The sequence below is a fragment of the Salvelinus fontinalis genome, chromosome 8 (assembly GCF_029448725.1).
Source record: "Salvelinus fontinalis isolate EN_2023a chromosome 8, ASM2944872v1, whole genome shotgun sequence".
Taxonomy (NCBI): Eukaryota; Metazoa; Chordata; class Actinopteri; order Salmoniformes; family Salmonidae; genus Salvelinus; species Salvelinus fontinalis.
The window spans coordinates 41,957,201-41,972,908 of record NC_074672.1 but is presented as its reverse complement, the minus strand read 5'-3'; the positions used below and the strand labels follow the sequence as shown (position 1 = coordinate 41,972,908).

General features: G+C 43.8%; 2 protein-coding genes across 7 annotated transcripts in view; both read right to left on the bottom strand.

The window, feature by feature from the left end:
* Positions 1-9,712, bottom strand: part of LOC129861267 (bcl-2-like protein 1) — a 29,543-nt gene extending 19,831 nt beyond the window's left edge. Inside the window, exons 1-2 of the mRNA XM_055932536.1 lie at positions 8,482-9,712; positions 6,368-7,064 (exon numbers count right to left, since the gene is read on the bottom strand). Of these exons, the coding sequence (XP_055788511.1) occupies positions 6,368-6,898 (531 nt within the window). The 5' untranslated portion in view covers positions 6,899-7,064; positions 8,482-9,712. The remainder of the gene's footprint in view (positions 1-6,367; positions 7,065-8,481) is intronic.
* A 1,901-nt stretch (positions 9,713-11,613) lies between these two features.
* Positions 11,614-15,708, bottom strand: part of LOC129861266 (brefeldin A-inhibited guanine nucleotide-exchange protein 2-like) — a 42,939-nt gene continuing 38,844 nt past the window's right edge. For 3 of the 6 annotated variants that reach the window (XM_055932529.1, XM_055932531.1, XM_055932528.1), the window contains exons 35-40: positions 15,491-15,681; positions 15,186-15,363; positions 14,914-15,052; positions 14,421-14,538; positions 13,361-13,619; positions 11,614-13,239 (exon numbers count right to left, since the gene is read on the bottom strand). In XM_055932529.1, coding sequence (XP_055788504.1) covers positions 13,476-13,619; positions 14,421-14,538; positions 14,914-15,052; positions 15,186-15,363; positions 15,491-15,681 — 770 coding nt within the window. In that variant the 3' untranslated portion in view covers positions 11,614-13,239; positions 13,361-13,475. The remainder of the gene's footprint in view (positions 13,240-13,360; positions 13,620-14,420; positions 14,539-14,913; positions 15,053-15,185; positions 15,364-15,490; positions 15,682-15,708) is intronic. The other 3 variants (XM_055932530.1, XM_055932532.1, XM_055932535.1) reach the window with 3 other exon arrangements.

Genomic DNA, 15,708 nt, shown 5'->3' with positions numbered 1-15,708 from the left:
CACGACGCAACGCGGAGTGCCTGGACACTATAAACTGGTTACCAACATAATTAGAGCAGAAAAAAATTATAATTTTGTCCTACACGTGGAATACGGTGTGATACAGCACGGCTGTCAGCCAATCAGCATTCAGGGCTCGAACCACCCAATTTATGTGTTACGTAGCGGCTTGGAGGGGATGGAGCCTACAGTTGAGGTGTGGCACTCTCACAGACACAAAGGAGATAAGCAGGACATAAAGGAATAGTTTATCTTTCTTCTCTACTAGCGTCCTCCCACCCTCCCAGTTCCAACTATCATCCTCAGACCTGCCCTCTCCCACTGACGGTCCAAATGAGTTATCCGTTATTATTCTGTCAGAACCGCATGTCCAGATATTATTCACCCATAATTGGTACTAACCCAAACCCCCTCAGGCATTCTCATCCCTCACTGCCCTCCCTCCGCCATACTGTTACAGTGTAACAGTAGACTACATTCTCTCCCTCCGCCATACTGTTACAGTGTAACAGTAGACTACATTCTCTCCCTCCGCCATACTGTTACAGTGTAACAGTAGACTACATTCTCTCCCTCCGCCATACTGTTACAGTGTAACAGTAGACTACATTCTCTCCCTCCGCCATACTGTTACAGTGTAACAGTAGACTACATTCTCTCCCTCCGCCATACTGTTACAGTGTAACAGTAGACTACATTCTCTCCCTCCGCCATACTGTTACAGTGTAACAGTAGACTACATTCTCTCCCTCCGCCATACTGTTACAGTGTAACAGTAGACTACATTCTCTCCCTCCGCCATACTGTTACAGTGTAACAGTAGACTACATTCTCTCCCTCCGCCATACTGTTACAGTGTAACAGTAGACTACATTCTCTCCCTCCGCCATACTGTTACAGTGTAACAGTAGACTACATTCTCTCCCTCCGCCATACTGTTACAGTGTAACAGTAGACTACATTCTCTCCCTCCGCCATACTGTTACAGTGTAACAGTAGACTACATTCTCTCCCTCCGCCATACTGTTACAGTGTAACAGTAGACTACATTCTCTCCCTCCGCCATACTGTTACAGTGTAACAGTAGACTACATTCTCTCCCTCCGCCATACTGTTACAGTGTAACAGTAGACTACATTCTCTCCCTCCGCCATACTGTTACAGTGTAACAGTAGACTACATTCTCTCCCTCCGCCATACTGTTACAGTGTAACAGTAGACTACATTCTCTCCCTCCGCCATACTGTTACAGTGTAACAGTAGACTACATTCTCTCCCTCCGCCATACTGTTACAGTGTAACAGTAGACTACATTCTCTCCCTCCGCCATACTGTTACAGTGTAACAGTAGACTACATTCTCTCCCTCCGCCATACTGTTACAGTGTAACAGTAGACTACATTCTCTCCCTCCGCCATACTGTTACAGTGTAACAGTAGACTACATTCTCTCCCTCCGCCATACTGTTACAGTGTAACAGTAGACTACATTCTCTCCCTCCGCCATACTGTTACAGTGTAACAGTAGACTACATTCTCTCCCTCCGCCATACTGTTACAGTGTAACAGTAGACTACATTCTCTCCCTCCGCCATACTGTTACAGTGTAACAGTAGACTACATTCTCTCCCTCCGCCATACTGTTACAGTGTAACAGTAGACTACATTCTCTCCCTCCGCCATACTGTTACAGTGTAACAGTAGACTACATTCTCTCCCTCCGCCATACTGTTACAGTGTAACAGTAGACTACATTCTCTCCCTCCGCCATACTGTTACAGTGTAACAGTAGACTACATTCTCTCCCTCCGCCATACTGTTACAGTGTAACAGTAGACTACATTCTCTCCCTCCGCCATACTGTTACAGTGTAACAGTAGACTACATTCTCTCCCTCCGCCATACTGTTACAGTGTAACAGTAGACTACATTCTCTCCCTCCGCCATACTGTTACAGTGTAACAGTAGACTACATTCTCTCCCTCCGCCATACTGTTACAGTGTAACAGTAGACTACATTCTCTCCCTCCGCCATACTGTTACAGTGTAACAGTAGACTACATTCTCTCCCTCCGCCATACTGTTACAGTGTAACAGTAGACTACATTCTCTCCCTCCGCCATACTGTTACAGTGTAACAGTAGACTACATTCTCTCCCTCCGCCATACTGTTACAGTGTAACAGTAGACTACATTCTCTCCCTCCGCCATACTGTTACAGTGTAACAGTAGACTACATTCTCTCCCTCCGCCATACTGTTACAGTGTAACAGTAGACTACATTCTCTCCCTCCGCCATACTGTTACAGTGTAACAGTAGACTACATTCTCTCCCTCCGCCATACTGTTACAGTGTAACAGTAGACTACATTCTCTCCCTCCGCCATACTGTTACAGTGTAACAGTAGACTACATTCTCTCCCTCCGCCATACTGTTACAGTGTAACAGTAGACTACATTCTCTCCCTCCGCCATACTGTTACAGTGTAACAGTAGACTACATTCTCTCCCTCCGCCATACTGTTACAGTGTAACAGTAGACTACATTCTCTCCCTCCGCCATACTGTTACAGTGTAACAGTAGACTACATTCTCTCCCTCCGCCATACTGTTACAGTGTAACAGTAGACTACATTCTCTCCCTCCGCCATACTGTTACAGTGTAACAGTAGACTACATTCTCTCCCTCCGCCATACTGTTACAGTGTAACAGTAGACTACATTCTCTCCCTCCGCCATACTGTTACAGTGTAACAGTAGACTACATTCTCTCCCTCCGCCATACTGTTACAGTGTAACAGTAGACTACATTCTCTCCCTCCGCCATACTGTTACAGTGTAACAGTAGACTACATTCTCTCCCTCCGCCATACTGTTACAGTGTAACAGTAGACTACATTCTCTCCCGCCGCCATACTGTTACAGTGTAACAGTAGACTACATTCTCTCCCGCCGCCATACTGTTACAGTGTAACAGTAGACTACATTCTCTCCCTCCGCCATACTGTTACAGTGTAACAGTAGACTACATTCTCTCCCTCCGCCATACTGTTACAGTGTAACAGTAGACTACATTCTCTCCCTCCGCCATACTGTTACAGTGTAACAGTAGACTACATTCTCTCCCTCCGCCATACTGTTACAGTGTAACAGTAGACTACATTCTCTCCCTCCGCCATACTGTTACAGTGTAACAGTAGACTACATTCTCTCCCTCCGCCATACTGTTACAGTGTAACAGTAGACTACATTCTCTCCCTCCGCCATACTGTTACAGTGTAACAGTAGACTACATTCTCTCCCTCCACCATACTGCTACAGTGTAACAGTAGACTACATTATCTCACACAATTTGTTTTGAAATGATGCTCTTTGGCACTGTTTACTTTCCAACCTCCGTCACCACTGAGGTCAGAGAGAAAAGTTCAAGGGGGATTCCACCTATCATTCCTTAAATGTGCTGTTCCCGCCATTCACTTTAACCTCCTTCACCACTGAGGTCAGACAAATAACCAACCGTTGACTCAAGGGGGATTCCACCTGTCACTCAGTCTTCATAACTTAATCTGCTGTTCCCTCCATTAACTTTCAACCTCTGTCGTTCTTCTCATTTAATAACACAAATCAGGACCGAATATGTTATGAAGCAGAAATGGGATGAAAAGCGGTCAGGGAGAACTGAATGAACATGTTTGTTAGGTAGGACAGCAGTAAGTCATCCTGTGCTGTAACAGGGTGTGGCCTCCCCTAAGCAGCTGGCTAGTTCTCTATCTAACGCCACAATACAATCAGGTAATAGGACACACCCACTCTATACATCATACAGCTGCCAACGGATCGGTGTGTTTCAGGAGAAAGAGCATAGCCTTCGTGTTTCAGGAGAAAGAGCATAGCCTTCGTGTTTCAGGAGAAAGAGCATAGCCTACGTGTTTCAGGAGAAAGAGCATAGCCTACGTGTTTCAGGAGAAAGAGCATAGCCTACGTGTTTCAGGAGAAAGAGCATAGCCTACGTGTTTCAGGAGAAAGAGCATAGCCTACGTGTTTCAGGAGAAAGAGCATAGCCTACGTGTTTCAGGAGAAAGAGCATAGCCTACGTGTTTCAGGAGAAAGAGCATAGCCTACGTGTTTCAGGAGAAAGAGCATAGCCTACGTGTTTCAGGAGAAAGAGCATAGCCTACGTGTTTCAGGAGAAAAAAGGAGGACAGAGATAGAAGTGTGTTGGTTAGGTTTGTAATGAAACATGAGCAAAATGGGTAAACAAGAGGGCATTTCTTTCTGGAAAATATAGGGTACATTTGAATAGATTTTTCTGTGGTGTGGGGATGTCCCAGGTCCTTACCAGTCGTCAAAAAAGTACCCAAAAGTCATACCTAAGTAAAAGTTAAGATTACTTATTAGAAAATTACTCAGGTAAAAGTGAAAGTCACCCAGTGAAATACTACTTGAGTAAAAGTATTTGGTTTTAAATATACTTAAGTATCAAAAGGAAAAGTATAAATAATTTCACATTCCTTATATTAGGCAAACCAGACAGCACGATTTTCCTGTTTTTTTCTCTCTTCCATTTACAGATAACCAGGGGCACATTCAAACATCATTTACAAACGAAGCAGTTGTGTTTAGTGAGTCTGACAGATCAAAGGCAATAGGGATGGCCAGGGATGTTTTCTTGACAAGTGTGTAAATTGGACCACTTTCGTGTCCTGCCAAGCACTCAAAATGTAACAAGTACTTTTGGGGGTCAGGGAAAATGTATGGAGTAAAAAATACAATATTTTGTTCAGGAATGTAGTGAAGTAAATGTAAAAGTTGTCAAAAATATAAATAGTAAAGTACATATACCCCAAAAAACTACTTAGGTAGTACTTTAAAGTAATTTTACTTAAGTACTTTACACCCCTGGTGCTCACTGAGGGATGTGTGTGTTTCTTCTCTTCATTACACATAGAAACCACAACAGACAAATTCAAATCTGAGCAAAAGTGTTATGTGCACTCCTGTGTAAAGTATGGAATGATAAGATACATCAATATACTGTTTATCTGTGTTATGGTGTGTGTGTGTGTGTTACGCGTGTGCTCGGTCTGATGCATGCACATGATCCAATAGTATGGCATGGCTAGAACGTCAAACATTGAACCGGTAACGTTAGTTAGGATGTGTGTGTATTAACTAAGCACACACAGGGAGGACAAAACATTTGTCTGGAGGCCCTATTCCAATACCACAAGGAGAACAGAAACAAAACTACATGACTGAATCTGCTTGATTGAACACACAAGTCCATTCAATATTTAGGCCATTCACGTCTTCCACTCAGAGCAACATTCAACATCCGATGACATAAACAACGTTCAAATTCGCTCAGGTGGTTGGGCATGTGTTTCATCAGAATATTGTTCAGAAATACCACAGACAACAGACTGTTTACACAGAGGTCCTGTACATGATGAGTTACTGTTCCCGTTAAAATCTTCCAGTGGTTCAAGGCGTTGATTCTGGTGTTTCTGGGTGTGGTGGTGGCATATGAGCTGCCAGTAACCAAGTCATCTGCCTGTTTCAACTCTTAAAATTAAAAATCAATTTAAGCTCTCCAACAGCAGAAAGACAACCCAATCAGATGGCCCCTCCACATACAACTTACCCAATCAGATGCCAGTTTCCATAGGACCCATCCCTTTCGAGACTGTTTCAACATCACCTCCCCATTCCAATCCACACCCCATCATGTGTCAGCCCACACAAAGGAAGAGGTGACCTTAAGTGTCCTTCTCACATCCCATAACACACCCACCTACCAGGAACAGGACAAGCCCTCTCTCTGCTGACCTGAGAGAACACTGCTTTCCTCTTTCCGCTGGCTCAGAACAGAGGAAGACGTGGAAAGCAACCAGGGGAAAACAAAGGTTGATCTATAAAAGCTCAAGCCTATACTTGATTCCCCCATGAAGACTTTGATCCCATCCAAGAGCTCACTTCGATTCAGCTGAAAACTCAATAAGACTGATCAATGGCCAGCTGACTAGAGGCAAACATCTCAGGGGGTCTTATCGCCTGTCTTTCACCTAGGCTGATCTGAAGTCAACCGCACCCCGTCTCAAGAGAGATCAGTCACTAAAAACAGAACAGTCTCAGGTCCAAGAGCTGACAAATCAGCCTCTGAGACCAGAGGTCAGGCGTGAAATACAGTACACAGCTCAGGCAAACTGACGCGACATACAACGGGTGCTAATGTGCAGAATCAACAGTTAAACTATCCAGGTACCAACGACCTCTAGAACTGATGCTTCATACAACAACCCACATTGAGCTAAATGACCCATGACCCTTCCCTACCCCCATGCACACATCTTTCAGTCGTGACTCACCCATCCTCCTTGGCTCTGGATCCAGGGCTGGATGTGGTTGTCCAGGTAGACGGTCATCCAGTCTGTGATCCTTCCCACCAAGGGGTTCATCTCCTTGTCCACACATTCTACACAGAGGGCCCCTCCGAAGGCAAACAGGCCCACCACCCGTCCCCAGTTGACACCGTCGCGGAACACCTCGTCCATCACGTTCTCAAAGCTCTGATAGGCTGTGGACGGCGTGATGTGTAGCTGGGAGGACAGGTCACTGAAAGCTCTGGCATAACGCAGCTCAAACTCGTTGGCAGAGTCCCGCAATGCCTCTTTCACTGCGTCCAGGCCCGCTGTCCGCCGAGGGGAGGAGGGGGGCGACTGCCGTGGTGGACTCGTCCCGTTGACGTATGTCATGACTGCCGCATCCCCTTCCACCTGTCCCCCCTCAGTCCGATTCTGGGCTTCTGTGAGCTCCATGTGGTTGAAGGGGCAGTCTCTCTGTGATAGTTTATAGGTAATATAGTATACCACCAGTTCTCTGTTGTTGTAAGTCATCATTCCTTGTCTTGTCTTTCTTCTTTGCCCCAGGCTCTCGGTTTTACCTGCTCGTGACACACCTCTTTGGATCAGTCCTCTGTGTTTAATCCAATCTGTGTCATTCTGGGTATGCAGAAAATAGACGTCTTGAAGACAACAAAACAAGGCTGGTGAAATGGCTCAGGCCCTGTGGTAAGAGAACAACGAAGATCTTATTAAATGAGCATAATTCATCACAATAAGCATAGGTGGGTTGGGGGAGGAGGGGAGCTGGAGGGGAAATATAGTGGGCAAAATTAGATCGACGGGTGGGGTCAAAGGGCATCACTTTAATTGGAGATTAAACAGATGGCAATGGTTGTCGTTACCTGCCTGCCCCCACAAACAACCTTCCTTTGGCCTGTGGCTTCAGAACAGTCATGACAGGGCAAGGTGCTCTGACAACCAACTGACAAAAACAGCAGGTCGTTTGTGACAGAGGTTAAATATATGATCATCATTTATTTACCAGTTAGGTTGACTCAGAACACATTTGCATTTGTAATTGCCATTATGTATATTATGGAGAGATATAGATATATATATATATATATATATATTCTATGAACACATAATTGTTAACCTAATGTTACTTAGTAACACGTAATCAGAAATATTAACAATGTATTACATTTTTCATTTTCACAAGTAACCCGCAAAATTAAGAATAAAATGATATTTCTTGATAAAAACACAAGTGATTTCTTAAATCCCTTTGTGCTTGCGCGTCAGCGTGGACAGGAGGGGACCCCTGTTGTTCTAACAACTTCACAAGAACCCCACGTGGGAGAAACGAAGCGCATATATTCAATTTCTTCAGTTGTACCCACCGAACCTGACCTTTCCTTATAGTGACATTTAAGACTCTATGGTATAAAGAGTTACCTGTGACTCGCGACTTGACAGGTGGGAACAATCCCAAAAATGATGACATCGAAAATAGCAGTAGAAAGTGGGGAGCTACTTTGTTGCCTAGGCTGTATAAAGCATATGTTTACAGTAGCCACAGCTAACCAGCACGTGTCGCTAGCCACTAGGGCTACACGGAATTCCATGGAACAATCTAGCCCGTCCATATCATTTTGAAGGCAAATAATACTGAAAGATTTAAATACAAAACCCAACTTGATCAAAACACATAGCTACAGTAATTCGTTTTAGTGATGTTTCAAAGTGGCCATTTTTCGTTTAGGCAATTCTACAGTAACAGAATAATGCGGAGACTAAGAATTTCACATTAAAATGTATGCCAAACCCCAAAAAACAATGATTGCAAAGTTAAACCACAACTATGCAGCATAAATCGTCATTCTGTTACCAAACTGCATCTGCACTGTTTTAACCAAATAAATTCGTTTTTGGAAAAATGTCAGTGGAAATTGTTCTATTTGAGTTGTGGAAACAAGTTGTAATGGAAACTCAGCATAAATGTATTACCATGGAATTGCATAGCAATGTATTGATAAACAAGCCACCTAACTACATATTTAACATAACAATAAACTAATCTAATTATATTGTCACGTATAAACAATCACAATTGTCTACAATTGACATATTCTTACCTAGTCAACGGCAACACTCTTAGCGAGTGGTTTTAATCCTATTTTCTGAAAACGTATCAGTCCCGCTGTCAAAATCCGAGGAGAGAAGTGAAATGTACTAACGCCAAAGATGATGGAAAAATAAAGATAGTTCACTCAAGCCGTTTACGATTGGAAATAAAATGCTCCGTTCCGGTCTGCTTAACGGGGAGGTTCTCCCATAGACAATGCAGCTCGGTCTGGTTTGCTTAGTTCTTTGACTGAATGTAACCAGAAAAAATGAGGAAGTAGTGTGTCGCGCTTCCTCTTCCGGCTACTGCTACGTGACGCGCGTGTCTCCTCTTACCGTCTCTGCTACTGCTACGTGATGCGCGTGTAATGGGTATGCGGCGTTGTAGACAACTCGGAAATTGGTCGATTCTGATACTTTCCACAACGAGTTACGCCGATTTGAATGTGAGACAATATATCCACAGGAAAGTTTAACTACAACTTCTCAACGCGCTAGTAGCGTGTTTATATTTCTATCACCTGAAGCATGCGCAGAACCATAAAAACACGCGTCTCGTGCATGCATTTATCTTGTGTGTGTAACGGATGTGAAATGGCTAGCTAGTTAGCAGGTACGTCACTTGCTCTGAAACCTAGATGTAGTGTTGCCCCTTGCTCTGCAAGGGCCGCGGCTTTTGTGGGGCGATAGGTAACGACGCTTCGTGGGTGTCAGTTGTTGATGTGTGCAGAGGGTCCCTGGTTCGCGCCCGTGTCGGGGCGAGGGGACGGTCTAAAGTTATACTGTTACATTGATGCTGTTGACCCGGATCACTGGTTGCTGCGGAAAAGGAGGAGGTTGAAAGGGGGGCTACCAATCACGGCCGGTTGTGATACAGCATGGAATCAAACCAGGGTGTCTGTAGTGACGCCTCAAGCACTGAGATGCAGTGCCTTAGACCGCTGCGCCACTCAGGAGCCTTTCCTTCACGCTGCAGTCTAACTCATCCCAAACCATCTCAATTGGGTTGAGGTTGGGTGATTGTGGAGGATGCAGCACTCCATCACTCTCCTTCTTGGTCAAATAGCCCTTACACAGCCTGGAGGTGTGTTGGGTCATTGTCCAGTTGAAAAACAAATGATAGTCCCATTAAGCCCAAACCTGATGGGATGGCATATCCCTGCAGAATTCTGCGGTAGCCATGCTGATTAAGTGTGCCTTGAATTCTAAATAAATCACTGACAGTGTCACCAACAAAGCACCCCCACACCTCCATGCGTAACGGTGGGAACTACACATGCAAAGATCATCCGTTCACCTACTTTGCGTCTCACAAAGACATGGTGGTTGGAACCAAAACTCTCAAATTTGGATCATCAGACCAAAGAACAAATTTCCAGCAGTCTAATATCCATTGTTCGTGTTTCTTGGCCCAAGCAAGTCTCTTCTTATTGATGTACTTTAGTAGTGGTTTCTTCGCAGCAAATCGACCATGAAGGCCTGATTCACACAGTCTCCTCTGAACAGTTGATGTTGAGATGTGTCTGTTACTAGAAATCTGTGAAGCATTTATTTGGGCTGCAATTTCTGAGGCTGGTAACTCTAATGAACTTATCCTCTGCAGCAGAGGTAACTCTGGGTCTTCCATTCCTGTGGCGGTCCTCATGAGTGCCAGTTTCATCATAGCGCTGGATGGTTTTTGCGACTGCACGTGAAGAAACTTTCCAAGTTCTTGAAATGTTCCGGATTGACTGACCTTCACGTCTTAAAGTAATGATGGACTGTTGTTTCTCTTTGCTTATTTGAGCTGTTCTTGCCATAATATGGACTTGGTCTTTTACCAAATAGGGCTATCTTCTGTATACCACTCCTACCTTGTCAAAACAACTGATTGGCTCAAATGCATTAAGAAGGAAACACCTGTCATCAAGGCAAAGGGTGGCTACTTTTTAGAATCTAAAATATATTTGTATTTATTTAATACTTAGTTTACTACATTTCTAACATAGGCAGAAGAGTAATGCCGAGTTTCCCACTTGGGAGGTACCAGAATCAACCAATAGGAAGCTCTACGTCTATGCAAATAACCAACTTACATTTTAACTCAGATGTCCCGAGTTTGAGATAACGTGAATGCAGCATAAGGCTGCTTTTATACAAGTTACCCAATTTATATTTCTTCCGCTAATTGGTCTTAATCACCAATCAATCACAGATCTTTTTCGGGGCCTATCTGGTTAATAAAAAAAGAGATCAGAACTGGGCTGTCAGTGTAAACGCACCCTAAAATCCACCGGAATATGGCTTGTTGGATATCAACTCAGTTTTGCGCAATCGTCACTTGCTAGAGAAACACATTTAGTTACACATTACATTTTCAACATAAAGGTACAGTAGTTTGTTAAATTGGCGTATTGAAAATGTAACTAAGTCATTCCCCCAAGTAGTTATAATTCTTATGCAGTCGGCGTTCTAATCTTGGTCAATTATCCTGGGTTTGTAATTTGCATTTAATGTCTATTTGGCTACTGAAACTAGTAAAAAAAAAAAAAAAACCTAGGACAGCGAATGTAGTTAGCTTGTTTGGCTCGCTTAAGTTTAACATATATAATCTTTCCTCTGAATAGTTTGCTAGCTAACATCTTTCCCATTCTGATTTGGTTAAAAATAGCTAGTGTGGTTGTGCATCTTTAGCTAACGTTCTCATACAGCTCCTAGAAACTGAACATTAAACCTGATTAAACTACGTTAATCGATATGAAACACTTACCGCAACTTGAATGGTTGGCACAAAGTCCACAACGAAATCCAAACATCAGCAGACAGGATCATATTCGTAATTTCTGCTGGAGCAATAGGAGCGCTGACTGGATAGCTAGCTAATCTTGCTAATTTTAGCAAAAATTGCCATTACTAGCTCGCTGTTCCGCCCGCTGACATTGAATGGCGCTTACTTCATCCAACTAGATGTGTGTACATCTAAAACGGCTGCTATGTTAGCGAGGTTATTAGCCAACTACATTAAGTTTACAGTTTACGTTAGCAGCCTAACAGAGGGTCAATCCCATCTTCTTTGACCTAATTTTAGTTTGCTAAAATATTAAGATGACTTTCTTGATAAACGTTGTCGGTTTTCTTCGTAAGTAAATTAAAGACAGTACAGCTTTACGAGAACGTAAAATATTTTTTATATCAGTCTTTACAGCCCAAAACAAAACAAAGGATGTTTCACATCTCCATGGTAACCTTTGTTACCCCCAAAATTCCCTTTGATACATTCTAACGTTTGAGGTTTACAGCGCCACATTGTGGTCAACTTTAGAAACGCATTGTCAAAAGGCCACACCAGTAGCTGCTACATTACAGCGATGACAGTATTTAACTTTCCAGTGAACCAACAAAAGCAGTGCTGCTATAGATCTGAATTCAAGGTTTATTAATTACTTCACCAAATGCTTGGGAGATTACGTCACAATATGTATAGCACTTCATTTTCTATTTTACACAATGTATTTCTCCATATACTGTATAGTTCCCCTTAAGGGAAAAGTAGACATCCATAGTGTTAAGGTAGACGAATGCTAATCAAAAATATTTAAATGCACTTCAAATATTTATATACATCCTTGTTTAAAAAAAAAAAAATATGCAGACAGGATTAAACTGCAAATGGTGAAGATGGTAGCGATACCCTGACATATTTAAGAATAACGTTTAATTTCTCTTCATTCTTACTCCTGTCTGGTATTTCACTGACACTACTGACAGGCATTCCACTCTGAGAAAGTACTGGACAGTTAATACATGAGGGATCTGTTGCGGGCTCCATTAGGTGTAACATAGAACTGTCTGACAGATCATTTCGTCCTTGCTATATAATACCATGGGCGTTGCATTGTAGACTTCCTTTTTACGTGACACCAGATTCCTTCTAGAAAATAGCTAGTCATTCCATTTTGCTCTCAGAACATAGGGAATGTGCAGTAGCCTTTCAACAAGTAAACTGGCATGTAAATGTTGCTTTAAAATAAGTATAAAAATAAATAAATACAAGTCAAATTAGGACTCATAACAGGCTATAGTGATTCACATGATAGGATCAATGGGGAATGGTGGCAGGGGAACAACCGGCCATACTTGCTCATCCATTAGGGAGCAAGCCATTCCCACTAATGGTAATCCTAGGGTAGGATGCTGAATACAGGTTGTGCTACGAAAACACTGGAGGCCAACCACCAATAACATCAAATTAAGAGTGGATTGAACTTAACAAAAATGGGCCAGTAATAAGGATAGGTCTTGTCATCAGGCCTATCAGTTGTTACAATATCTTTTGATCAGATCATCAAGTACATCACAACTAGAGAAACACATGAGGATACTTTAGTGTCACGTCACTGTCATGTTTCTAATGTGCTTTTCTGCCAGTGGTACTTTTCAGAATATTCAGTAATGGTATTCTTCATTTGCGTTCGCATTTGGATATGCGTGTTTGTTCAGTCTTAAAAATCAACAAATAGGAGAAACAAAATCAGGTAGAGGATATATATAAAACCACATCAATTAATTGTTGTGGTTAATTTTCCATACATTTGACATTAAGTTGAGAAACAGTCAGAGAGCTTTTTACCCAGCAGAGGTTCTAAGGGGAGTCAGTCTTAAGGGGCACCAGACCTTTATACCAACTCTTGAAGCCTTTCCTTTGCAGAAGATAAACAGGAACTGAGGACTTTCAAAGCATCTTTCCCTCATGGTAACAGAATTTTTGCGTCAATCTACATCCTCCATCCCTTCGCACTGCCTTAGTCTTAGTCTTAGTCTTAGTGTTAGCTCTCGCCTCAGTCTTCATACATCTTAGCGTTCCAGTGCCCCCCCCCCCCCCCCCCCACACAGACCATTCCATCTCCAGACCTTCGCACTGCCTTAGTCTTAGCTCTCGCCTCAGTCTTCATACACCTCAGCGTTCCAGTGCCCCCCCCCCCCACACAGACCATTCCATCTCCAGACCTTCCTAGGGCGGGTTGGCCTAGCCCATCTCAGGAGCAGCGATGTGGAAGACTGAGCCGATGCGGAGGAAGAACCGGCGCAGAACGGCACGGAGCTCTGGTATGAGGTCAAACTGCATCATCTCACACAGGTGATGGTAGTAACAGGAGGCATGAAGCTTGAACTGAGGACAGAAAGGGACAAAGAACAGACTATTTAGCATCAAACAGATAGATGCACACACAAACTGCAATTACGCCCAGGGTGAGCGGAGTGTGATGTCAAAGAGTGGATTGTTTGAAGTATGGCCAAAGTTAAATATCAATGTCGTTTGTTTAGAAGCTACTATGTACACTTGAAGGTGGGATTTGGGAAGAGGAAACATTTTAGTCAAAGTCAAAATAACCCGTAAGGCTGCACATTTCCTGTTTATCTGCTTGGTATCTAAGCCAACAGTGTCCTTCCTTTAGTTACCCATTCTCAATGAGACTGAACCAGGCTAAGGATAACGGACTGTAAGCTCTATACGGGAAATCTGCACTGAATCGGATCTAATTCATAGATCCTTGATGTAGCAGAGGTAGCCCAAGGCCCCTGGTCTGCCTGCAGACAGCTGATGGCCTCTTACATACCAAGGTCATTACAAGCTGTTAAATAATCAGTGTCCCTTCCTCTACAGAATTCAAATTCATTGCCGGAGGGGAAAGGAGGCCAGTGAGAGGCTGACCTACTACTCGTTATTCAAACCATTTGACCTATTAGATACGTCAATTGGACGTTAGGGGAAATGGACTGTCTTCTCTCCTACTGCCTACTCAGGCGAGGTATATAGAGTTGAAATGGTGCTGGCAGACACGTGTTCACAAACAGTCTTTCAAAAAAACAGATCGCACTTGTCACTGCAAGCCAAACCCAGTTGTCAGTGTGTGTGTGTGTGTGCAAACGCGCAAATATTTCAGTCCATGTGGATGTAGGTGTGTGTAACCTTATCGTCGGTCAGTCGCAGGGTCCTGCTGAGCAGCACTAGGAGCAGGCTGGTCCAGGCCTCCCTGTGACTCTCTGAGGTCAAGCTGATGAAGTAGGACAGAGCCTCGCTGCACACCCTGAGGAAAGGACCGGACCAACATTACCACATATTGCACTGCCGGGAGTGAAACATCCGTACAAACCAATGCTGAAGAACCTGTTACAGCTTGACCAAGCAGGGAGGCAGCCAGAGGACTAAGGATGTCATGTTGGAATCACATTTACATTTCATTTGTTGTTGTTCAGGTCACACAGAATATTGGATCCACTTTTACCGAGAATTTAACACATTGGGGTTTCCCCCAGGCTGCTGCCTCTACATCATTGGTGTGAACACATGCTTTTATATCTTTAATTATATAGTGCTTTAAAAAGGAGCCAAAGTCACATTACAATTGTCAAGGTTTTTCACACCATGATCCCCCCAGTCTTTCGTTAACCACGACACTCACAGCAGCAGCCTTGTCTGGATGTCAGGCCAGGAGTCCTGGAGCTGCCGGTCACAGTACATGCGGAACAGAATACGCAGGCTACAGGCTAGACTACTAGTCTCCTGCTTCAGCAGATTGGGCTTCGACTTCCCCTTAAATCCTGAGACAGAGCCAGGCAGACAGACAGAGAGACAAGAGCATCCTATATCAAAACATTTATATGACAGCCTGGCCGATTAGCTCATCTGATAAATACTGTAAACACACCAAGCGAGACAGACAGTTGAACACACCTGCTCTCCAGAGTGCAGTCCTCTGCTCGTTGTTGGAGTTGAAATCTCTGGCGAAGGTGTGCGACTCCAGCAGGCAGTCCAGCAGCTTGAAGAGGTGCTGGGAGGAGAGGTGCCTGTACATGCCCTGCTCCCCCTGTCCAGGGTCCCCCTCCTCTACAGCCTCCTCCAGGGCATCCCTCTTGGACAGACACAGCACAGAGCCTCGGTCAATTCCCCAGCAACATGTGTTTTGGGTGTAGGGTATCAAAGCCATAATTAAGTACATGTTAATAAACATCATGACTTTATATTCATAAAGGACAGACATGGTTGTGATAAACCTGTGCCGCAGCCATATTGTCTGCATCCTCCTTCTTGCTGGTTGCCGGGTAGAAGACGATGTTGTCAATGGTCTGGATCAGCTCCAACTGCACAACACACTTGATGAGCAGCCCTGCAAACAGCTTCTGGTCTGACATCCCTGACACAGAGCACAGAGGCATCAGGTCTGACATCCCTGACACAGAGCACAGAGGCATCAGGT